The 27573-nt window shown below is 30.1% G+C and overlaps 1 protein-coding gene across 1 annotated transcript; it reads right to left on the bottom strand.

Moving 5' to 3' along the window:
* Positions 1 to 1786: 1786 nt before the first annotated feature.
* Positions 1787 to 27573, bottom strand: LOC127714596 (protein crumbs homolog 2-like). The gene is made up of 5 exons (XM_052220672.1): positions 27358 to 27573; positions 8821 to 8934; positions 8447 to 8489; positions 4066 to 4157; positions 1787 to 1999 (listed from the first exon to the last, which is right to left on the bottom strand). The coding sequence occupies exons 1-5, from the start codon at positions 27431 to 27433 to the stop codon at positions 1980 to 1982; spliced, it is 345 nt and encodes a 114-aa protein (XP_052076632.1). The 5' UTR covers positions 27434 to 27573; the 3' UTR covers positions 1787 to 1979.

Genomic DNA, 27573 nt, shown 5'->3' with positions numbered 1-27573 from the left:
AAATTTTTAATTAACCTTGATTGTTATAAAAAACAAATTATTTATCAAAACATCTATTGTTATTTACATGTGGGAATAGAAGGAATAGTGATTTTTTAAAAGTGGGAATAGGAGGAAGACACCGTAACACTTTGCAATAAATGGATGATAAATTCCTGCACCATATTTTACTCTTTTAATAGGGAAATTTAAGGAAAGAAAAACGGCGCGTGATATTTTTTTTTTTAACGATTATAACTTTCTAAAAGAAAACTCATTAGAACTTCGAAATGGTGTATTTCAACTTTGCTTAACTTATTTCAACATTTTAGTTATTTGTCCTAGTTGATTATGCGGATACCAGATTTATGTAACATATTTCACTATCTTCATAAAGACAAATACGGATATAACATTCAAATTCTCTTAAAAAAAACCTCTCAAGACAAACTTCTAAATTCTAGATCCCTCTGATCTTCATTATTATCGATACACTTGTCATACATGTACATCCTGAATAAATCAATTGTTATTTTTATAAAATTTGGAAATTTAAAACTTCATAAACGTTTCCCGTAAGAGCGTAATCTTTCATTCTTCTCTATCTGTATAGAAGCACCATTGTATCTATATCTTATCCCTTATGACCATGAAATTTTCCTCCAATGTGTCGTGGCTTTCTATTGGCTACTTTTTTTTCAGTTAATCGATTTTCTCAAAATTCTCAGATAATCCCGGATTATCTCAGAATTTTCAGATAATCCCGGATTTTCTCCAGTTAATTATTTATCTAATTTTGTGAGGAATATAATGAATTATCTCAAATATGCATTAAGCCGAGAAAATCCCGGTTTATCTTAAAATTCTGAGATAAACCGGGATTATCTGAAAAAAATCGAGATAATCCCGGTTTATCTGAGCTTAATGTAAAATAGTGAGATAATGCTAGTTTATCTGAGATAATCCTAGTTTATCTGAGATAATCTAGGATTATCTATAAAAGTAGTTCAGGCGTGCCAAAGGCGTGCCATAAGGAATATAATGAATTATCTCAATTTTGCATTAAGCTGAGAAAATCCCGGTTTATCTTAAAATTCTGAGATAAACCGGGATTATCTGAAAAAAAAATCGAGATAATCCCGGTTTATCTGAGCTTAATGTAAAATAGTGAGATAATCCTAGTTTATCTGAGATAATCCTAGTTTATCTGAGATAATCTAGGATTATATCTAAAAAAGTATGTCAGGCGTGCCATATCTGGTTGTATATTAATTTAGATGATTCGAAATCTCATAGAACAGTTGAAATGAATAATCAGACTGATTAAAATGTTAAAAACACAATGTCATGTGCATTGTTGTTTATGTTTGCGCATTCGATAGTTTATAATAACCTCCATTTCGTTTCACAGCTATCCACGAACTAATAAAAGAGGGGCGAAAGATACCAGAGGGACATTCAAACTCATAAATCGAAAATAAACTGACAACGCCATGGCTAAAAAAGAAAAAGACAAACAGACAAACAATAGTACACAAAACACAACATAGAAAACTAACGACTTAGCAACACGAACCCCACCAAAAACTGGGGGTGATCTCAGGTGCTCCGGAAGGGTAAGCAGATCCTGCTCCACATGTGGCACCCGTCGTGTTGCTCATGTTAGTATAAACCCGGTAAACAGTCTAATTCGGTAGGTCACATTCGTGAAGAGGGAACGGGATTGTAGTTACGACCTTAGGAACATATCCGCTATCATCTGTTAAACGGATATGCCATAACGGTCAATTTTATCACACTACAACAATAAGATGTAACAATTTTAAATCAATCATACCAGTACACCATTTTTGTTTGATAATGTATATAACAAATTAAAATGAATAATCAAAATATTAAGAATCTCATATTACGATCACTATATTATTTGCCACGGACGGAATAAGATTTCTTTGACTTGATGACGGGTTATATTGAATTAACATGGAATTGCTGTATCATTACATGGCAACATTTTCCGCTGAAAAAAAAAACAAAACAAATTTGTCAACCATATAATATTTGTTTTTCGTTTATTGTTTTGTACATAAATCAAGCCGTTACTTTTCACTTTTCAATTGTTTTGCATTTGTTATTTCGGGACATTTCGTAGCTTGCTATGCGTTATGGGTTTTGCTCATTGCTGAAGGTCGTACGGTGACCTATAGTTGCTAACCTTCTACGTCATTTATTCTCTGGTAAATAGTTGTCTCATTGTCAATCATGCCACATCTTCTTATTTTTAAATTATCTCCGAAAAAAAAATTCATTGATGCTCTATATATCAGATATTTTTTTGTTTCGGATCCTTACATTGTCAGTAAGATTGTGTCACTTATTTTTATATCTGGTGAATGTTTTTGTCATGCAAAAAGAAATAATTGCAAAACATCATACGTTTCTATATCTCGCCTTCCTCAACGTGTTTGTATACTCTCAAAGTTCTCACTGAACTAAAAGTTGCATTTTATTCTTTCATATATATCCAAAGTAGTTGCTTAATCCTATTAAAACGGAATTTTGGGCCACATGCAAAAAATGAGAAAATAATATTTAAAGATATGGAATTGGATTAAATGCCAATGAGACGGTAACCCAACCGCACAATAAAAACAAAACGACATGTGACTAGCCATGAGATTCTAATGCTTATGGGGTACCGTGTCTAAAATTGGCCTTTTGCATTTTAATCCAGTACACACTGAAACAAAACACTCTGTCATGATATTATGACATATTTGTTGATATAACAATGGAATGAGTCTTTTTGAGTATCGGCATAATGAGACTGTATTCTATGACGACTTTTTATCAACTGCTTGTGCAATTTAACACACAAGAAAGATGTTCATAATAAAAAATATAAATAATGGCAATAATAAGCATGAATAAAATTGACAATTATGTTAATGATTTTTAAATAATACTGATCACAAAAAGAACAAAAAGAAAAATACTATGTGAATCTCTAAATTTCGAAAGATAGTGTTATGACAACACAACAAGATAGATAAAAACAACCCTTTTAAAGCATTTTTTTTATTAAAAAGATTTTATTTGTTTTTGAAACAACCTTTAAATGATGAGTTAAAGTGCCTCCCACACAACCGGATGAATAAAACACCCTTTGAAAACTTGGAATGTGTATAATTGTACTCTTACTATTGGCTGTTCCTATATATCACATATATTCTATATTGAATACATGGTGAGATTGTATTGATCATAAAAATGTTTGCATACAAAATATTTAGCAGAAAATACACCAATGGAAAGCATACGAAAGAAAAAAACAGTACTTTACACAAATATTATGTTTTTGATACAAAGATTTTAAATTATGGTAAAATATACACACTATCTCATCTTCTTTTTAAAGTTCATGGTTCTCTCGTGTTAGCTAAAAGTTTTATAATTATATCAATTTCATATGCAAGTTGAATACTTAAAAGCATGCAAAACAAATAAAATTAATGATTTATTATAGAAATAAACGTGTATGTCCCCATACAACATGTTAGTTTGGTTAAGATCACTTGCATTGATAGGAGGATTTAAAAGTAACGCCTAAAGGGTCTCATTTGTCTAGAAAAAATAAACTATTTATTGACCAATAATGAGTATTTATGATTAACATTAAGGATGTAGTCATGTCAGGTTAAGGAACTTTTTGTCGGATGTTCGGACTCCTTGATTTTTGTTCCTACGATACAGGGTAAAATATTAGGCCCCATATCACCGACTTTTATTTTCTTAGAAGACTTCAATAGCTCATAAAAAAGGTCATTACCAAAATGTAAGCAGATTCTAGATTTCTTTTCTTCCGATTTGAGACCCAAATAATGCCAATGCTAAATATAAGGTAAAAGTCCGAGTCAGCCTTTTCCCGCCACGTTTTAAAAATCAAATATCTCGAAAAGGAGTTCCATAACCTATCAAAAATTTTAGCTTATTTTGCTCCTTAACTAATGCCCTTCTGATTTATAGTATCAATTTTTAAATTCCAGATTTCCCCCTGACTACATCCTTAAACAATTGTATACCTACATTTTTGACAACAAAATTTCCAAATAATTATAGCAATGACAACTATAAGTACTAGTAACACCACACTTCCAACTACGATACCAGCTATTTCTCTACAAGAGAAAACAAAAATGAAATGATTGTTTATACATGTATATACTAGGAATACATGTACAAGCTTAATAAAGACGTGATAAAATATGAATAAAAGCAGATTTGTTATCGTTTTCCTAGATATTTCTATATCATTTCGTGCAATTCATAACCACATTTATTAATATAAACTCTAAGCCGGTTAAATTTTCCCAGGCCGGTTGATGTTTGTTCTCATATTCAACGTGTGGTTCGCTAGATCTCTGTTCTTCATTGGTCAAAATTCAATTGTAACGTCAAATCTTGCATTTCTCTGATTACGCTTTTGAGACATTATGAAAAAGGCGATCGAGCCTGGTGACGTTGAACAAAAAGAACACGGTCTTTTTGAAGATCAGTGAAAAAGAAAGATAAAATTTGCTTCATACCGTATCGTCTAAAATCGTTAGAGAAAACAGATTCCACAACTGTATTTCTTATTTTTCGCCATTTTTTTTTAAATATTTAAAACGTTTTGCAAGCTTATTTTTGAAAATGTTACTGTCTCGAGCGGAGGAATATCATCGATGCTGTAGTTAAATCCATATTAAGGTAGATTAACTGTATACCGCCATCTTGGATTTAAAATAGCAGTTCACAATAGGTCTAGTTCTTTGCTTAAATCTTCAAGTTTTGAGACACATTTGCAATAAAGGGGTTAGACTGTTTATTGGAATAAAGAAAAATAAGTGATTTATTGCATTATTCAGACTGATTTATCAAATAATAAATATTTGTGTTTGTTCGAATCAAATTGTCAACTTAGCAATTTAAGGGGAGGTAGCTCAAATAGTATAACTTTTATAAAGGAATGATAGAGACATTTTCAATTTTTACTTGTAGCAAGAAAACAAGGTATTTCTTTTTAATTCTTAAAGCATATGTTAAAACCTATCTTTTCATATTTTATTTCAAAATTCTATGTCATAGATTACCTTTTATTCACAAAAAAGTGATTTTTCATGAACAATCTATGCATATTTGGGCAATTTTGCACGACTCGTAGCTTGAAAAATAGCACGATAACTCATACTTTTTATTATATTTTTGAAAAAAGCATGAAAAAAATCTTCATTCCGGCAAAGTAAAAGAAAATTCTATCTTATGAACAGAGCAGAACTTCAGAGCGACGTCTCAATGCGAGAATACATTTAGCACAAATTGAAAGCAGAAATAATCCTGCTTACTTCATGTAGGAAAATTTATTTTAGAATAAATAATTGAGGACGGAAAATGACCAGAATCCGTATACGATAAACACATTTTCGAGTTTTCGACACGTTGATATATCAAATACCAACCGCGACTTGCAATACGAGCCTATTTTTGTGAGTTATGACATCTATACTAACAGTACACGACGCTGCAAGGCCTTTTAACAATAGAATTAGTTCAAACTTTATGTAGATAATAAGATACAAATATTAACTGCGTGCGAATTTATTAATCAAGCCATAGCCTAAAGCAGAAAAAAAATCGAAATTGAAAATTTATGTATAACATGAAATAACTTCAATTTTAGTGTTAAGGAAATAATGCTCATAAATACCGGCCATTTTATAGATTGATTGTTGGTGTTTTAACGCCACTTTTAAGCGCCACATTTTGGCTATTTCGTGGCGGCCAGTTTTTATTGGTGGAGGAAGCCGGAGTGCCCGGAGAAAACCACCGACCTTCGATAGGAAAACTGACAATTCTAGTCAATTAAGATTGGAGCCGAGTGCACCCGCACGAGCGGGGTTCGAACTCACAACCTCAGTGTTGACTGGCTAGTGATTACAGTAGTAGAACTACTTAGACCACTTGGCCACCGAGCCCCCCCCCACCCATTTTATAGAAAAAAAGTTTTAACGATGATCATTCACACACTGGCAATGGATTGTTAGGAGTTGAACCAAATTTTACCGACACTCTCTGTTTGACAGTCATTTAGAGTTCCGATTTAGTCATGCAACTTCAATATCACACATGATACTACACGATAATATGGAAGAACTTCATACAAAAATAAGAAATAGTACTATCATAGTTCCATATTCATTTATTGGTTTTAATCTCATACTAACTGATTTTTCTTTCAAATGCAAATGGCCTGACATACCCGAACATACGTCTCGGTTTAAACGTTTACATGTACATTTCTATATTATATATATATGATTTTACTTTAGTTTTATTAAAATCCCAGAGTCAACAAGTGGACGGATATGATCATGCACCTCTGTTATTATGTAGCACAAGGAAGAAAATTGTTCATTTTTCATATTTTCATTTCTTCAATGAAAACAAGATGTTTTAAAAATTTGTTCAGTTTAATAAATATTGTTGAAATAACTCAACATATTTCACGATAAAATACATTTCCTAAGATTTATACCGTTTATCTCTCTTGAAGCTACAACAATGATTTTAAATCAAAAATATTAAGCCTACTTAACTTCTTAGGTTTCAATGAAAGCATTCTAAATATGGAAAATCTTATAGTAGGATATAAAATAAACGATGAAGCTTACAATGAAATTAACTACCTTTTGACTCTAATATTTTTTTCTATCTATAAATCATATTATATCTCTGAATCAAAAAGAAAAAAAAATAGATATCTTTAAAATATTTAAGGCAGAAATACAGTATATTGTTGAAGTCAATAATGTAATTAAAGGAAAAAATAGCAAAATAATTATAAAAACCCTCAACTACATAAAACAATCATAAATTTTTTTAAACGGTTCACAATCCTAAATGAGGCTCTAATGCGACAACTTAACACAGGAGCTTCTCAGAAAGACACCGCAAAGGGTCCCTTGGGAATAGAAATACGGTCACATAGTCTTCTTCGGACTGCAGTAAAAACCCTTGCCAAAGTGGGGCATCCAATTGACTGTGCGGGATGTACAATTACGCAGCCACGTCCGGTCAGAATAGGGACGTTAAATTCGATGCCTCGTGTAAAGAGAGTGCCATTCTCTCTGCACGTATAATATATAGAACCTTTGCAACAACTGTTTGTGGGGTCCGTAAGTGCCCTATTGCAAGGCGAAGTTTCTGTTTCTATCCATTGTACCCTCATTTTCCAGTGGCAGTCCAAATCTCCCAGACTTACTCCTGGGAGGTCTACATTACAAGACCTACCTGTTGTATTAAATGTTCTCGTCCTGAACATGCATGAAATATTTGCCACTGAACATGAAGCAACTGACAATCAATCAATCAATCTCAGGAAGACCAAAAAGAAGTAAGCATTTTCCTTAAACTTCATGTTCCTCTAAATAAGTGATGACTTTGTTAAACGGTTCTATCCCATTGACTTTTAAATAAATGACATCTCAGATAAAATGTACAGTTACATTTAAGTCTGCCTCGAATCCTGAATTTTACATTGAAACACTTACAATGATGGTCGGTTGGAGCACCTTATAAGATCCCCGGTTTATAGTGATGTTCGTGTTGCTCAATCTACAGTTATTTATGCAGTGGTTTTTCTTTTCGTCGCTTGTGTTTTGCCATGGCGTTGTCAGTACTTCGACTTATGAGTTATGGATGTCCCCTTGGTCTCTTCAGCCTCTCTTTTAAAACTAGTTTATACTAAAAGAAACTTATCCGTAGATTGTATGTGTACTTTTCAGGATAAAAATGCAGTAATTATGATTAGGGAAATAAATTTTACGAAAGACCCCTTGAATGAAAATGATTCACATGTGATCACGGTATCCAAATTCTCCGTATGAATTTTAAATAAAACAAAAACAGAAAAGGAATCGCAATGATTTTGCTACGGTCAGGTAAATTAAAACTCTCATATATCGAATACTTGCAATCTTAAATCTTCACCGGTTTCTGAAAAAGGACGATAAAAATATCCCACTGACTCACTAAACCAACCCATTTTGACTAAGCATAGTATTATAAAACTGTTTTAACTCCGATTAATTTAAGAAATTGTAATTTGGAGAAAATTAATTTAAATACACACCGACTTCCTTATTCGCTCCTCAATAATACAGCGTTGTGGGTTCGTATTCGTCGGATGTTGAACAAACGATTTAGTCCGGTTGTATGATGTGTCTTCTCAAAGTTAAATTAAGTTGTTATGTGGTTCTTCATAGAACGGCGAATGTTTAAATACGTCTAGATGGAACGTTAAACATACCTGTGAATATTTTAATTTGAATATTTGCCATTGACAGTACCAAGGTTAAACTTCTCGTTTGCAAATTATACATTTAGACAAGATCCTTAAAATATGTAAGAAAAAATACTTTTAACTTACCCGTCGGACAAGCCTGGGTCAGTTGAGTCAGTTATCTCCTGATCTGCAATTTAAGAAACATTTCTTTAACGTTATTCATGAAAATGTAGAAATTATTAATTTCGTTTGTTCTATCTAAGCCAATGATTGATAATTAAAATAAACTGAAAGCAACATTATTGTAAAAGGAATATGATATCAATATAATTCTACTCTTTAGTAAAAAAACAATAAATGGTTATGACCAAAATAAAATAAAAGTACTTGTTATTTTCCTGTAAATTATAAAAGAAATGTCTTTGAGTATGCTGTTTTGCGTTTGTATTGACACTCAGTATATCGTTAATAGTCTTTTCTTTACAATCAGATTTATAATTTATTTATAAATATCTTACCACACGTTGCTCCGGTATAATTTGCAGTACACGTGCAACTAAATGTGGACTTGTCACCGCCTGACAGGTCCTGGCATGTGCCACTGTTTAAACAAGGATTCGGATAACATGCAGCTGAAATGCATAATTATATACATTAAAAGAAATCATACATGTATATCGATCGATCGAGAATCATGAAAAATGTGATTCATCAGTTGAAAGTCTACAAATGACATTTTTTGATATCTTATTTACATGTAGGATATAAAAGGATCCATCTATACCAGGTGGGATATAAATTATATAGAATGCGTTATAAAACTAATAATGAGGAAGATATTGAAATGCATAAATACCTATTTCAACATATTTTGAAGAAAGCCATGTGATCCTGAATTCCTAGACGTTCGAACATACCCAATCAAGGATTTGTTATGGAACGTAGTCTTTTTTCACTATTGAAATCTCAAAATCTCACGTGATCCCAAGATTTTGTTTAAGTAGAAAAATTGCACAAGCGATCCCGAGGTTTTTTTTCAGTAGAAACACTGCCTCGGGATCCACACCAATCTATTATGGAACGATGGAAAGATTTTGAAACTACATTCAATTAATTTCGTGAGTTCTTTTCTGGATTTACCTTCAGGACCCATAAACCCGAACATTTGAAGGTCAATGATATTTATGACCTAAACATACAAAGAGCTTTATGACCAAAAGAACTTTAAAAACAATAGCTTAATTTATATAAGGTCAACTTTGAATTTATATGCGTTATCGTGTTCGGTTTTATATTTTATTTTCTATATATGCTTATCATAATAAAAAGATGAAGGGCGATTGCAAGTGAGATGAAAACCATCATATGATCTGTTATAGAGAGGATGGTAAAGGGTTATTTTCGTGCAACGTGTTTGCAATTTTTTTTAATATCAAGCTTAATAACTCCGTGAATAAATTATTCCCTCTAAGAGTGGTATTTTAAGAATGACCTTGACAATGGCTCCATCTAAGAGCACCTTTAAACCCAAAAGATAGAGAACAAAACAAAATACTACCGATCTAGACTTACTCTCATTTACAACACACTTCGCACAGCGTACATGTACTGGTATATTTATTAATTCTATGATTAAATAGGAAAATTTAAATATGAAGTTTGCCCAATCAGAGTGTCCTGCACTTTATAACAACTGGGAGTATACCAGTAATGTATAGTTTCAATAATTTGCAATACTTTATAACTAAAAAAATTGCATTACAAAATCATTTTTTTTAACTGTAATATTAACATACACATTTCATAAGAAATTTAATTAAGCGTAAAAAGTAATAAGATACTTCAAAACCAATGATTACTATTAAAAGGCATTAAATTTGCATGCTCTAAACACATTATATGTAGAAAAATGTAAAAATAGACTTTTAATGAACTGTTTAAAGTTATGGTGAATAAACCTTTTTAAAGATATGTTATCGAAATCAAAAGGTAGAAAAATATCTGATAGTCATGATTGTGAACAAACCCCTTTTTATAATAAATGTAACATTGCTATATCACGGCTGTCATTCGTTATATCGAGAAAAATTATCGTGAAAGAATAAGTAATGGTGGTCAAGCATTTCGATCAGATCATGAAAGCAATTAAATAAAATTCAACTGCAACATCTGTGAAAATGTATCCGTTGTATTATCAACAGTCGGAAAAATCAGAAAAAAAAAATTTCTGTCAAATTGGTTCAATTTCCGTAATAATACTGTGCACTAAGGTAAACAAAAAATGCAGTGCTTTTTAAGAAAATTCAAAGGCGCCACATAACCTTATGCAAATGATTAAAGAAGAAGAAAAAAAAAACACATTTAAGATCTACAATGGTCACATTCCAATAAATCATGATATATTTAAAAAATAAAATGTAAGTGATATTTCCTAAAAAAGGTTACATTTTTTTTTTAAGAAGAATTTTATTGATTTTTAATCAAAATTGATCGTGAAAGATCAGGCAACGCGTGATTTTGATCATAAAGCAATGTGTGACCAGAAAAGACTGTAGAGGTTTCGCTAATCGTTGAAGGCCATACGGTGACATATAAATGCTTACATCTACGTAAATTGATCTCTGTTGGATAGTTGTCTCATTGGCAATTATACCACATCGTTTTTTGCGTAAACCCCTTCAGGAGATCACGCTTATATATTGGCGAGTTTTGGAAGCTTCTATGGGGCATTCGATATCCTCGGAAACAAGATTCTCGGAACGTCTCGAAAATGTTCGATCATTTGTACAGGTAGTTATCTATGTCTCTGATACGGTCCCTCTATTGATATGTTACCACGTTACATTGTATTAATATTTTGACAACCAAATTAAAGTTCATTTGTAGATCGGAAAAATGAAAAATTAAAGAATAGATTGTAGTAAGAAAGCCATTTATATATAACAACCTATTTACTTTTGTCTACATATGCGTTTTTATTTGAAAGTGTTTATAATTCATGTTTGAGACGGTCCCTGTACGCATTGTTTTTGTATGTACAATACACATGGGAATAATATACTGACATTAAATTATGTCCCAGAATAAACTGAATATTTATGAACGTTTAACATGTCATATTTGTAATTCCACCATAGCCTGAGCAAATGTCGGAATACAAGAAGAAAATGAACAAAACGATATTGCTGTTAAAAATATTTATCTTAGGTCGGAAAACAGAAAGATAATTTAACAAAACGGTATTGTGTCTAAAATAGTTATTTTCATTAATCGATACTAACAGACCAAAATTATAAAACATTCATTAAAATTATTAAAGTTTAACATGAAACTAAATTCATCATTAATAGAATATAATTAATGTTATATTATCATACCGCGGGTTTTAACAGTGAATACATTTATGAAAATCATATGCAACATATGAGTGCCAATTATCAGGAATGAACACAAATAAATTATAGTATCTAATGTTTAAACTGTAGGGAATGAAAAAAATAGTTGCATGGCTATAATTCACAAGAATTTTGAATCCTTGCATTTCACAATAAACGTAATTAATATTTTACAGTAATCATAATTACTACGTATACGTTACTAATTTTATACCATTCACGTATCATGGTTTGATAAGTCTCTGCTTATATTAAGTTAGAATTGAAAAAGAGATTGATTCGATAAAAAAATTGCCATTAGTATAAATACTTGACGTTTGTGTTTATTGATAGTATATTTTAAATTTCTGGAAAAGATTTATTAACAGTTAGGAATGTATGTTAATTGAATTTTAATTCTTTTTATGTTTTTAATAGTTCAAACTTATAGCACCTAAATCTTTGCAATGATTGTGCGATTTTGAAAATTGTATGCATTGTGTTGACCAGCTACTCTACAAACGTCTGGTCGTTTATTTACATAATATTACTTATTATTACACACTATTCACACGACACAATAACTCGGATTTAAAATCTGGTTTGACAACAATATTGGTTTGCGTTGACACAAATTCCGGATTTAATGGCAAAGAATCCGGAGTCAAACCACTTGCGGTAGGCGGTTTGACACCCGAATTCAACTAACATTAGATTTAAACCTAGAATAAACATACGTGATGACTCAAAAATGCATATTCTTATTCAGAATATCAGTGCGTATGCTTGCCATTTACTATTTCTTGCGCAGGAAAACTACGTGCATGCGTAAACATTGATTTCACACTTGGTAGGTGATTTTTGCATTTCTTAACAAAATCTAGGACACGGCAATAAGAGCTTAACGTTATTTAGTAGCATGCTCATCATTGAGGTACTCCGAAATCTAGTTGTTTTTCTAATCTATTTCTTTCTTTTTGAGTGACAGTCCTATTATAAACTTTGTGAAATTTTCGAAATATTAAGGATAACCCGAGGAATAGATTACCTTGGCTGTATTTGGCAAAACCTTTCTGAATTTTGGTTCCTCAATGCTCCTAATCTTTGTTCTATATTTGGCCTTTTATAATGTTTTGTAGTCGTAACGCATGAGTGCATGTTCGGGTATTCACAAGACTTATGAAAACAAGATATTTTTCAAAACTAAGTTTTCCTGTCGAATTTTTGAATTGATTTAAGTTACTTCAGGAAATCCTTAAAATTTGAAATGTTTTATCTGACCAAATAATTATCAGTATATAAGAGGTCTTAATAAAGCTGGTGTGTTACTCTCAAGAACAAAATACGAAATATTCTTTTATAATGTGTGTCACAGAGTTACACTTCGCATGGAAATTGGACTTTCAATTTCTCTATACAACCTCTTCCATGAGTACAGACAGCTTCAATGAGTATAAGAATAATTTAAAGCATTCAGGAAACAAAATATGAACATATGAAAAATAAAATAAACGCATCCAGATTATGAAGCAAACTGAGTGCTGAACTTTATATCATGATCGGTCTGTACAATTTGCTTTAGACATCCGGTTTGCAGAAATTGAGAATTGCAATCGGATTAGGTCTTTTTACATAAAACACGGAGAAAAAATGATGTACACTCCCAAGTAATAAATAAAATAGTCAAGCCTTAACAGATAATTTCAAATTGTAGCTGTATACAATTTTCTATTTACAACTAAAGTCCAACGGTGCTTTAAATTGAATTGTGCAAGAATCTACACACAATAACATATTTTCATTATAAAAGGTGTTTTAATATCTTCACTACCTCATTCTATTAACAGTCAATTATTTCAAATCAAAAGCAAAAATAAATTCAGCAAAGAATATTTGGTGACCAGTCAGCGCTCTCGGGTTCACGTATTGCTTTTCTTTTTTTTTTTAAAGAAAGCAACTTGTTTTTATATTGATCATCAGAAAGTTAGATTTATTATCCTATTGACGTACTTTAATTGATTTAAATGTTTGGTATCTTGATGAAAACGTAATATTTTGGTGTAATTGACCACCACCTCATTTTCTACAAAATCATTTAAAAACCCCAACTAAATAATAGTACTTCCATGGTAATTCACAGAGAAAAAAAAAATCATTTAATCTGTAAAAATTATAGTGCTTACTTTCATAACTTAAAAACAAACATTTTCATTTACAATACATGATATATAACTAGTCCTATAATATAAGACTTCGTAGGTCAATTTCGTTTGCTTTCAACGTTTTTTATCGGATATTTTTTTTTAATGTTGAAAGCAAACGATATGGACCTACGAAGTCTTATATTATAGGACTAGATATATAACCACATATTATGAACTGTTTTCACTTAAGAGACAAACAGTACTTGACATCATAGATATAGAATAATAGGGCCACAAGGAGCCTCACTTGTCAAAAATAAGTATGTTTGTATTCATAATGTTAATGCATTTGCGAATGTGCGGAGCAATAGAGGGTATTCCCTAAAAATACATTGAATGTGTGCGCATTGATATACGCCATAGTATCCAACTACATGATCTTACATGTAAGTGGTGCACATTTCAACGTACGTACCTCGAGTGTGGTGGGATCGATTTCCTAGTTTGGTCTGTAAATTTATAAATTGTATTCTATTCCCGATCGTAACAGTCTGGATTCGTTTGGATGGTGATGCAAACATAAAGGAGACGATTATCTTGTGCACACATCCGGTCATGTTCGGTTTGGACATAATAAGTTACCAGAAGGTTTTTTCTCATGGTATGTATCTTCAAAAAATGTGTTTACTAAAGGGATAGTCATTAAATTTACACTAAGCACACAGTACTAGTAATAATTATAGCTTAAACTGTCCAACTCTAAGTCAAACTCATATGTCCAGATTAAAATTTAATAATCCTACGAACAATTAACGCCCTTTTCAGCTTGAACGTAAATAACTTAGCTCGGCGTATCTAATACAATACGTGTAAATGGTAATATGACTGAATGTTTTAATGTTGATTCTGGGTTGAAACAAGGTTGTGTTTTATCATCTATAATGTTTAATATATATATAAATAATTTGGTTGATGAAATTAATGCGTTGAATATTGGTATGAACATAGATGAAGACAAATTAGCTATACTGGTATATGCTGATGATGTAATTTTAATGGCACAGAACGAAGAAGATTTACAAAAAATGTTGAATGTGCTTAATACATGGTGTCTCAATAATGAGCTGACAGTTAATATAAATAAATTTAAGATCATACTTTTTAGAAATCCAGCTGTTTTACAAACTAAATGTATTTTTTTCTATTGGTGGTAATGTTATAGAATGTGTAAATTGTATTCTATTCCCGATCGTAACAGTCTGGATTCGTTTGGATGGTGATGCATACATAAAGGAGACGATTATCTTGTGCACACATCCGGTCATGTTCGGTTTGGACATAATAAGTTACCAGTAGGTTTTTTCTCATGGTATGTATCTTCAAAAATGTGTTTACTAAAGGGATAGTCATTAAATTTACACTAAGCACACAGTACTAGTAATAATTATAGCTTAAACTGTCCAACTCTTAAGTCAAACTCATATGTCCAGATTAAAATTTAATAATCCTACGAACAATTAACGCCCTTTTCAGCTTGAACGTAAATAACTTAGCTCGGCGTATCTAATACAATACGTGTAAATGGTAAGATGACTGAATGTTTTAATGTTGATTCTGGGTTGAAACAAGGTTGTGTTTTATCATCTATAATGTTTAATATATATATAAATAATTTGGTTGATGAAATTAATGCGTTGAATATTGGTATGAACATAGATGAAGACAAATTAGCTATACTGGTATATGCTGATGATGTAATTTTAATGGCACAGAACGAAGAAGATTTACAAAAAATGTTGAATGTGCTTAATGCACATGTGTCTCAATAATGAGCTGACAGTTAATATAAATAAATTTAAGATCATACTTTTTAGAAATCCAGCTGTTTTACAAACTATATGTATTTTTCTATTGGTGGTAATGTTATAGAATGTGTAAAAAGTTATCAATACTTAGGCTTGCTACTGACTGAATTTTTAGATTATCAGTTAATGGCTAAAGCAGTAGCAAAGTGAGCCAGTAGAGCTTTAGGATTGTTAATTGTGAAGAGCAAAACACACGATGGTTTCCAGCACACAATTTGTTCAAAACTGTACGATACAATGGTATAATTAGTTATTGGTTATGGTGCAGGTATTTGGGGAACCAGGGACTTTTCATGCATAAATGCAGTCCAAAACAGGGCCATGAGATTTTTCATGGGAGTTGGCAAATACACACCAAATGATGCCATAGCTGGTGATATGGGCTGGAAACCACCATGCGTTAAATAATGGTCAAGTGTCTTGAGACATTGGGCTAGGTGTTCCATAATGGACCCACACAGGATGAATTTAAAATTTTTTAAGTGGTCCATACGAAAGTGTAATACTAGAATTAAGAACTGGAGCTTTAGAGTTATAGAGATGTTTAAATTGTATAATTATGAGCAATATTGTAATTTTGAATTAAATTTATTGAACAAAAATTGTATTAAACAAATTGAGGAAAATGTATTTAATAAGTTTAAGTCAAACTGGTGTACAAGAGTTGCTGCATATGCAGAGGGAAGTAAATTGAGGACTTACAAATTGTTTAAACATAACTATTGTACTAAAAATTATTTGAAAAATATTCTGTCAATAAAAAAACAGAAGTTCTTTTGCAAGATTAAGATGTGGGGTAGCTCCACTAAAAATAGAAACTGGAAGGTATGAAATAAAAGAAGTCCACGAGAGGACATGTTTTAACTGTAGCTCTATTATTGAAGATGAACTTCATATCATTTTAAAATGCCCATTATATGTAGATGTAAGAAAAATCATGATACATGAAGCTATACATTTTAATGAACGTTTTAACCTATTATCAGATAGCGAAAAGTTTATATTTTCATTTAATAACGACAATGTTGCTGCTATAGTTGCCAAAACCTGCAACAATATTTTATTGAGATGAAACAGTATTTTATTTTACTAGTTCTTAAAGAAACAAATGTTTTACTTTCATTTAGTATAAATGTATACTGTAAATTTTAAATGTAAATTTGTAAAAATATGTTTATATGTATATATATATAGTGTGTTAAAAGTCTCTCATAAATCTTTTTAAGATCGGTGCATACAATGCAAATGTTTTAATGTTTTATGTTTATTTCTGTGAATCTCATTTTATGTTTGTATATGGTGAGACTAAAATAAAATATTGAATCTTGAATCTACAATAAAAGCAGGGCTGTCTTTTAATTATTTCCACCGCCGCTATTTAAAAATTGCGTGGCATTGAAACGTTTGAACACAACAAATTAAAACCAGGAATTTTAACGGGATATGAGTAGTTATAAACTGCCTGTCCCAGAACAAAAGAATTTTTTTTACAGAACAAAAGAATCCACTTTGAATCCACCATTATATTTTCCAGAACAAAAGAATCCACCCTAAATCCACCCTATTTTTTTCAGAACAAAAAAATCCACCCTAAACCCACTTTCAAGGTAGAATGAACGTAATCCATCCTATTCTAACACACAAAGAATCCACCCTGAAAAGTTAAGGTATAAAATCCACTTTCATTTAAAACATACACGAAATGCATACTTCTTTACCCGGCCACGTCCACTCTGTGTTTTTGTTAGATGTATTTCTATTTGTATACATCTGATGAGTTAAGATTTTTTCAACTGATTTTTATAGAATGTTCTTATTTTGTACTGTTACACCACTGTCCCAGGTTAGGGAGAGGGTTTGGATCCCGCTTACATGTTTAACCCCACCACAATCTGTATATATGTGCCTGTCCTAAGTCAGAAGCCTGCAATGCTGTGGTTGTCGTTTGTTGATGTGTTACATATTTGTTTTTCGTTCATTTTTTGTACATAAATTAGGCCTTTAGTTTTCTTGTTTGAATTGTTTTACATTTCGAGGCCTTTTATAGTTGACTTTGCGGTATGGGCCTTGCTCATTGTTGAAGGCCGTTCGATTACCTATAGTTGTTAATTTCTGTGTCATTTGGTCTCTTGTGGAGAGTTGTCTCATTGGCAATCATACCACGTCTTCTTTTTTATATATTCTTTAATCCACTCATACATTACTTATGTATAATCGATACACTTGTAAAAGTAAATCATTTCACAAATTTCTACCAATGCAACGTGTCACTTCCACACATAAATTCTATTGAATATATACCTGAAAATGCAAGATTTTAAGACTTATCTTTATCTTCAAGTTATCTAACTTCTATCAATACTACAACAACATTCATATATTAAATATCTTAAAATAGATTAGTGCCATATCTGTATTAGTATTGATAGCATCTACTCTTACTGTTTCTAATATATAACTTTGAAAAATCTCTACCTGATTCATCTAATAGCATAGATGCTTATAATCTACCAAGTTTTAATGTCACCATATGAAGCTACATGAAATTGTTTAGAGATCTTTAAACTTTCTGGTGAATATTTTGTGACCGTCTGCAAATATGATAACAATATTCTTCTATACATTAGACAGCTGCTCAATAACAAACCGACAATCAAAGAAGTGACTCTAACAATGGATCAATTGAAATACTTACAATCTATAAGACAATATATAAATAGAGCCACTGAAGAAGCAATACATCAATAGTTAAATCATTGAAATATTGCATTCATAGTTTGTGTAGGTAAAGATATCATTGGGTTTTTTTTATTAAGTGTTAAAAGTTATAAAAGAGTGTCAATAACATCCACTTATCATAAGAAATATTACCTAACATTTAATGAATGCCAACATACATTTATCTATCATCATTGCAGGTACTTCTGTTACAACACCAAAGGCCTTTGTTAAAATTATAATCTTCTAAGAGATAATAGTAATACATTAGTATTTATTTACCAACTATTATAATATTAATCTCCTTTGCCTTATACTGGAAGCAATCACCCTTTTATTTATCAATAACTAACACTTTCAAATAGGATGCAAGTGTGAGGATTATAATAAACCAAAACCAACACTAACCAACTACATTACTCAACAGGAAACTCATAAAACAATACCTTTATGCATTGTCAAAAAAAAGACTGATTAACCAGTTTTTTTTCACTAACTATTTCTTCTTTTTATCAAAATAACAAACAACAAAATTCAAATTTTAATTTTAACAACATAAAAACATATATACATAACAATGTATTGTAGCACCATATATTACATCTTTTTTGAACACTTCATGCAAATATAAATAAAGTTAACATTTTCTTGCTGCACATTACAAAACAGTTAAAATAAAAACACCAATTGTTTTTGCCTCATTTTAAACATAAATATTCACTCAATTTTTCTTCCTACATATTATTAAAATATATGAATTAAGTTAAGAAAAAACTTCAACATTTGAGAAAGATAAATTTGTAAATAAAAACTTTACTTGAAAGTACTACATACATGACATATAATATGTTAGATAAAAAATAAACTGTATTGAGACAGTAAAACATCTCGTCTAATGAACTATATTGAAGTAGTACTGTACACGTCTGAGATGATATGATAGTACTATAATATAAAAGTATAAATGGAATGATTTGAAACATTATAACCTCATTTAAAAAAAATGCGCATATTAAAATTTATCACCTGAGATATATAGTTTTAACATAAAATTCAAACATTAAAAAGATAATTTAAACATAATAAAAAAAAAGGAATGAAATCATATAATCTTTCCATATGATAATAGAAAGAAAAACAACAACATATAAACATTATATACATATTATTGAATCATCTTTAAAAAGTTTCTTTTGCTTTCAGCTGTTTGTAGTTTCTATTCACAATCATAAATTACAGTGTATAAAAAATAATATCAGATATTTTCTTTTAAATTCATCAAAATCAGACCTAAACATTAACAGGTTTTTATCATCATAAAATTCAAAAATAATGACATAACTATGAAAATAATTATACTATCATTATCTACTAAATATTGGATAAAAATAATCTTTATTGTTCTTCACTGTAATATATCCAACAACAACAAAAATAATAATAACAATATCTATATACCTTATACAAAATTGTATAATTTATACTTTTCTCATTCTCTCTAACTATATAAAATTTCTTATTTAACCATGTAAATTGATTATGATAAAAACGGTTATACATGTACTTGAAAAAAAAAAACTGTTATTATTTTGCACACCTATTTTAATCTTTTAGCCTAGAGCTGGGTTTTTTTAACCAACCCTTTTCAAACATTTTCAATCTAAATAAACAAATCAAGATATGATTTTTACCATATAGAGAGCAACATTTCATGTATTGAGTGAGTTATTTCCAGCGTTATAAGTCTTAAGATTATTTATACATATTTAGTGTGCTTTTTGTACTTTTTCTTTCTGAAAGTACATTTAATATACACAGAAGGATTATTTTCAACAAATACTTCATAAATTTTTATTTGTACAAAATATTTTCAGTTTTATTTCAATTTCATTTTATTTATTTGTTTGTATTTTCCATTATTTGATAAACACTCATTTTCAGGCGCAAACTCATATGGATTAATTGACTTAAAAGAAATCTTATACATCAAATGATTATCTTTTCCTCTCTGTTTTCTATTGTTACATTGATTATGTGGTCAATGCATGGTAGCTTATGTTAAGAACATTTCAAAAATTATTTACATAAAGTATAAATGTCTTTACTCATAGTTGAATATATATTAACATTGTTAACTCCATTATTTTAAAAGGACAATATTCATTCTTTTGATTGCAATTTTGTACCAGTATTAAAAACCAATGAATTTGGAAAATAAGCATTTCTTAGGATAAATTGTATCTCGTATGTTATGTTTTAGATATCTGTATAATATGTCAAGTTCTAAATCTTTTCTGCATATTTAAGGAATGCCAATATCTTCCAATGCTTTTAATTAGAAATCTTAAAGATAGTATATTAAACTTGGTTTCTCAACTATATTACTCAAGATTTGAGCAAAATAAAATTTCCAGTTATTGTTTTTTTTCACAGACAGAAAAAAAAATAACACATTTTCTTATCCTTCAGAAATGCTAAGGATCTTTTAGTCCCACTTTAGTTGTAATTGGGCCTGACCAGTGGATTTCGAAAGGATGATTTAAAAACGTTTATGACCACTTAAACAAACAACAAGTTTAACAATAACTCACGTGTCTAGTATGGTCAGTCAAGATTAAAGATCAAAGTTAACAGTAACCATTATAAAAAGAAATGAGGTTTTGGCTGATTAAAGTTAATAAAAAAGAAAACTTTTAAACCAAAAATTATAAAAAACTGCTATCTTTTTTTTTTCAAGAAAAATCATTTATAAACTTAAGTATAATATATATATACATCGTATGACATCTTCTTAAAATCAGTCATATTAAAAAGAAAGAAAAAGCCTCCAAGATTCTTACATGAAAATGAATATTTAATAGAGAATAAAAATTCATCACAAAATACTTTAATCATAAACGAGTTAACCCCATTAAATGCTATAATCTTTTTTTTTCATACTTAAGTAAAACATTACTCGAAAAATAAAATATCAGTCACTTCAAATTCCTCTCATTTATTTTACATTAACTTATGAACTATTTTGTAAGGAATGTTTTTACCATAATTTTTAATTCAACATAAACATTTATAAAAATATATACATGCATGCATCAAAAATTAAAGAAGCTTCTTAAATACTTACAATGTAAAATGTAAAACCTTTAGATGTTTTTGTAAATGAGATCTGGCTTTGTTGAACGAAAATAAATGTTTAACAGAGATAAAAAAATCATCGCAAAAAATGTTTACTATGAAATTTGAGCAAAATAAAATGTTCAGTTATTGTTATTTTCATAGAAAGGAACAAAATAAAATAGCATACTTTTCTAAACTTCAGATATTCTAAAAATCTTTTAGTCCAACTTTGGTTGAAATTGGATCTGACCAGGGGATTTAGAAGAGATGATTTAAAAAAGTTTATGACCACTTCAACAAACAATAAGTTATACATGTAGCAATATCTCACGTGTCCATATAAAAAAGAAGATGTGGTATGATTGCCAATGAGACAACTCTCCACAAGAGACCAAATGAGACATAACATTTCTAGTATGGTCAGACAAGCTAAAAGATCAAAGTAAACAGTAACCATTATAAAAAGAAATGAGGTTTTGGCTGATTAAAGTTAGAAAAAAAGAAAACTTTTAAACAGAAAATTATTGGCAAATTAATGTCTAATAACACCTTTGGTATTATAGTACGGCATTCGATTTGACAATCAATAAGGCAAAATAATAACAGTTTTTTTTCAAGTACATGTATAACCGTTTTTATCATAATCAATTTACATGGTTTAATAAGAAATTTTATATAGTTAGAGAGAAAGAGAAAAGTATAAATTATACAATTTTGTATAAATGTATATAGATATTGTTATTATTATTTTTGTTGTTGTTGGATATATTACAGTGAAGAACAATAAAGATTAATTTTATGCAATATTTAGTAGATGATAGTATGAATTATTTCCATAGTTATGTCATTATTTTTGAATATTATGATGATAACAACCTGTTAATGTTTAGGTCTGATTTTGATGAATTTCAAAGAAGAAAATATCTGATATTATTTTTTATACACTATAATTTATGATTGTGAATAGAAACTACAAACAGCTGAAAGTAAAAGAAACTTTTGAAAGATGATTCAATTATATGTATATTATGTTTATATGTTGTTGTTTTTCTTTCTATTATCATATGGAAAGATTATATGATTTCATTCCTTTTTTTATTATGTTTAAATTATCTTTTTAATGTTTGAATTTTATGTTAAAACTATATATCTCAGGTGATAAATTTTAATATGCGCATTTTTATTTAAATGAGGTTATAATGTTTCAAATCATTCCATTTATACTTTTATATTATAGTAATATCATATCATCTCAGACGTGTACAGTACTCCCTCAATATAGTTTCGTCATTAGACGAGATGTTTTACTGTCTCAATACAGTTTATGTTTTATTTAACATATTATATGTCATGTATGTAGTACTTTCAAGTAAAGTTTTTATTTACAAATTTATCTTTCTCAAATGTTGAAATTTTTTCTTAACTTAATTCATATATTTTAATAATATGTAGGACGAAAATTTGAATGAATATTTATGTTTAAAATGAGGCAAAAACAATTTGTGTTTTTATTTTAACTGTTTTGTAATGTGCAACAAGAAAATGTTAACTTTATTTATATTTGCATGCAGTGTTCAAAAAAGATGTTATATATGGTGCTACAATAAATTGTTATGTATATATGTTTTTATGTTGTTAAAATTAAAATTTGAATTTTGTTGTTTGTTATTTTGATAAAAAGAAGAAATAGTTAGTGAAAAAAAAATTGGTTGATCAGTCTTTTTTTTGACAATGCATAAAGGTGTTGTTTTATGAGTTTCCTGTTGAGTAATGTAGTTGGTTAGTGTTGGTTTATTATAATCATCACACTTGGATCCTATTTGAAAGTGTTAGTTATTGATAAATAAAAGAGTGATTGCTTCCAGTATAAGGCAAAGGAGATTAATATTACAATAGTTGGTAAATAAATACTAATGTATTACTATTATCTCTTACAAGATTATAATTTGAACAAAGGTCTTTGATGTTGTAACAGAAGTACCTGCAATGATGATAGATAAATGTATGTTGGCATTCATTAAATGTTAGGTAATATTTCTTATGATAAGTGGATGTTATTGACACTCTTTTATAACTTTTAACATATAATAAAAAGAAAACAATGATATATTTACCTACACAAACTATGAATGCAAAATTTCAATGATTTAACTATTGATGTATTGCTTCTTCAGTGGCTCTATTTATATATTGTCTTATAGATTGTAAGTATTTCAATTGATCCATTGTTAGAGTCACTCCTTTGATTGTTGGTTTGTTATTGAGCAGCTGTCTAATGTCTAGAATAATATTGTTATCATATTTGCAGACGGTCACAAAATATTCACCATAAAGTCTAAAGATCTCTAAACAATTTCATGTAGCTTCATATGGTAACATTAAAACTTGGTAGATTATGAGCATCTATGCTATTAGATGAATCAGATAGAGATTTTTCAAAGTTATATATTAGAAACAGTAAGAGTAGATGCTATCAATACTAATATAGATATGGCACTAATCCATTTTAAGATATTTGATATATGAATGTTGTTGTAGTATTGATAGAGGTTAGATAACTTGAAGATAAAGATTAGTCTTAAAATCTTGCATTTTCAGGTATATATTCATTAGAATTTATGTGTGAAAGTGACACGTTGCATTGGTAGAAATTTGTGAAATGATTTACTTTTACAAGTGAAATCGATTATACATGAGTAGTTTATGAGTGGATTAAAGAATATATAAAAAAGAAGATGTGGTATGATTGCCAATGAGACAACTCTCCACAAGAGACCAAATGACACAGAAATTAACAACTATAGGTCATCGAACGGCCTTCAACAATGAGCAAGGCCCATACCGCAAATTCAACTATAAAAGGCCTCGAAATGTAAAACAATTCAAACAAGAAAACTAACGGCCTAATTTATGTACAAAAAAAATGAACGAAAAACAAATATGTAACACATGAACAAACGACAACCACAGCATTGCAGGCTTCTGACTTAGGACAGGCACATATATACAGAATGTGGTGGGGTTAAACATGTTAGCGGGATCCAAACCCTCCCCCTAACCTGGGACAGTGGTGTAACAGTACAACATAAGAACAAACTATAAAAATCAGTTGAAAAAAGCTTAACTCATCAGATGGATACAAATAGAAATACATCTAACAAAATCACAGAGTGGACATGGCCGGGTAAAGAAGTATGCATTTCGTGTATGTTTTAAATGAGAGTGGATTTCATACCTTAACTTTTCAGGGTTGATTCTTTGTGTGTTAGAATAGGGTGGATTACGTTCATTCTACCGTGAAAGTGGGTTTAGGGTGGATTCTTTTGTTCTGAAAAACATAGGGTGGATGTAGGGTGGATTCTTTTGTTCTAGAAAATATAGGGTGGATTCAGGGTGGATTCTTTTGTTCTGGAAAATATAAGGGTGGATTCAAAGTGGATTCTTTTGTTCTGTAAAAAAATTCTTTTGTTCTGGGACAGGCAGTTTATAACTACTGATATGTTTTATTTATATATAAAATTCTTTCAATGAAATATGTTCATACATTTTAACGTCATTTCGAAAATGGCAGCTAACGGATTATTTTTGACAACGGGAATCAATTCAATAACACAAAAAAATGTTTCTCAAATTTTTTGTATTTTTTTTTGTATAAAAGCTCATCTTTTGTTGCAATTTGGACACCGTTAATCAATTTAGAATAGCATAATACACTTAATTTAATTCGATTAAAGTTCTTAAATGAAAGCGTTTCTTCAAATTTGTGATTTTGTTTGGATTGAAAACTATTTCTGCTAAAAAAATTTGCAGAAACGTTTCCCTTTTTTTAATAACAAATCGAAAAAGATCTTCCTCTTATAGATATAAATACTGTTCATACACATTATTGACATCAGATGAGAAATTCGTGACTTTTAATTACGACATAAAAATGTTTACGGACGGATAGTCATACAGTAATTGCTTTAGAGCCCACGGACTAATCGGTATGGTGTTATCTGTAATAGTTATCCTATGAGGACGCGGTGTGTCAGTGTAAGATCACCCGACGGCCGGAGGGTGATCATACACTGACACACCAAGTCTGAGTGGGATAACTATTTTACATCCCAGCTCTTCTACACTAGATGAAAATACATTCACGCTTCATAACATCAAGTTCAGAATGCCATACAATAATTATAATATACTTTATATATTACTATATAGTATATATCCTTTATGAGCCCCGGTTACAACGTTTAAATACGTTAAATTAACAATGAGTTTGTATCCAGTTGTCCCGGTGTAAGGGTATGAATCGTGGCTTCATATGCTAAAGGCCTTGAGTTCGATCCCCTGCTTAGACACTGGAAATTTAGTGGATTTTTCCTACATAATTTTGAAAGTTAGTCTTTATTTCGCTTAAATATTTCTAAGTTTTATTGTGTGTTTGACATTCCCGCCAAAATGTTACAGACCAAAAGAAAGCATGCAGAACAAAGAAACTCAAGGTAGGGTGATCTGGTAGATCCGACTCAGATCACCCCTGTTAGAACAAAGGAGTTGGGATTTAGGACTAAATAACATGATTATTCCCCAACTAAAAGTGAACCGGGAAAAGTCATGGAAGTCCAGTCTCTTGCTATACCAATTACTTAATAAAATTTTAATGTTCATATAATTACAAAATGAATTGAAAAATAAGCGACACCGGATCTTTCACGATCCTTTACACGATCTCATAAAAGTGGTACCCGATCTTTTTAAGCTACTTCAAAATTATTTTTAGAGCCATTGAAACATTAATATACGACATGGTTCAGAGAAAAGAAATTAATTCATTTCTATAATGAAAACACATGTTTGTTTACATTTTGTTTTGTCATTAAAATGTTGGTGAACAATCTGACTATTGTAGATGTTTTAAAAACAGTGATAATTAAACCTGGATTTTCTAAGATGTTGATCATGATGTGTAACCATTTGTACAGACAATGTATTTCCTTCTTCAACATTTGTCCTCATAATTCAATAAATTTGATTATATATTGACCTTGCATGTGTCTTTCCGATAAGATTTCCTTCACGATCCCTTACCAGATCTTTTATGATCCTATCGCAATACTTGACCACCGTTACTTATAAATTCTTTCACGATAATTTTTCTCGAAATACCGAATGACAGCCGTGTATATTGTACCGTTCCGGAGCAACTGATATCAATGCGGTGATAATTTTTTATCAATGTTATTTTATTTAATATTTTGTATTTTATTCTACGTTTAATTTTTAAATTTTATACTTCTCTTTTTAACAATTGGAGAATAAGCCTTGTCGATAATGTAATGAAAAATGTATTAAAAATGATGATATCTATATATTATTCCAAATACTATCTCACGTTCTTCCTTTGTTGACCAGTTGTATAGAAATATGGTCATCTTTGTTAAATCGGAACGTGCATTTGGCTGTGCGGGATGTATATATACGCAGTCACGCCCATTCGAAATGTGGATATTAATTATATCCGATGCTGTATGTTTAAGACCCCTTGTAACATCTATTTGAGGGTCTGTACATGGTGATGGCCTTGTAAAAGGCAAAACTGGTTCCCCTCATCCAAAATATTTTTTTTCCAGTTACAGACAGACTGAGTCCTGACCTTTCCCCGGTAGATACACTTGGCAGAACCTAGTTATTTAAAATATTTGTTAATTCAATGTGTTCTTTTCCTGAATATGAATGAATTATATGCCACAGCAATACTATTTTAATTGAAACATAAAGCTTAATACTTACACGATTCCGCGAATAATGTTAAACAATGTTAAAATAATATAAATAAAGTTCCTTACATATAACACCATTACCAGCATATACCAATGTCAGCGAAATTGAAGCGATTAAACACGTCCAGAATGTTTCATTCATTTTCAGTACTGCAACAACTATCAATGGAATGAAGATGATTAAAAGTGATTAGATTTACTTAATAGCACTATTTTTAAAGTGTTTTTCTGAGGTACTGATTTCTTTCACTTGAAGTAATAAGATTTAAAAAGTGGCATATG

Source organism: Mytilus californianus, unplaced genomic scaffold (assembly GCF_021869535.1).
Source record: "Mytilus californianus isolate M0D057914Y unplaced genomic scaffold, xbMytCali1.0.p SCAF_9, whole genome shotgun sequence".
Classification (NCBI taxonomy): Eukaryota; Metazoa; Mollusca; class Bivalvia; order Mytilida; family Mytilidae; genus Mytilus; species Mytilus californianus.
Note: the sequence above shows the minus strand (reverse complement) of the source record. Positions and strands in the feature narration are given on the sequence as shown.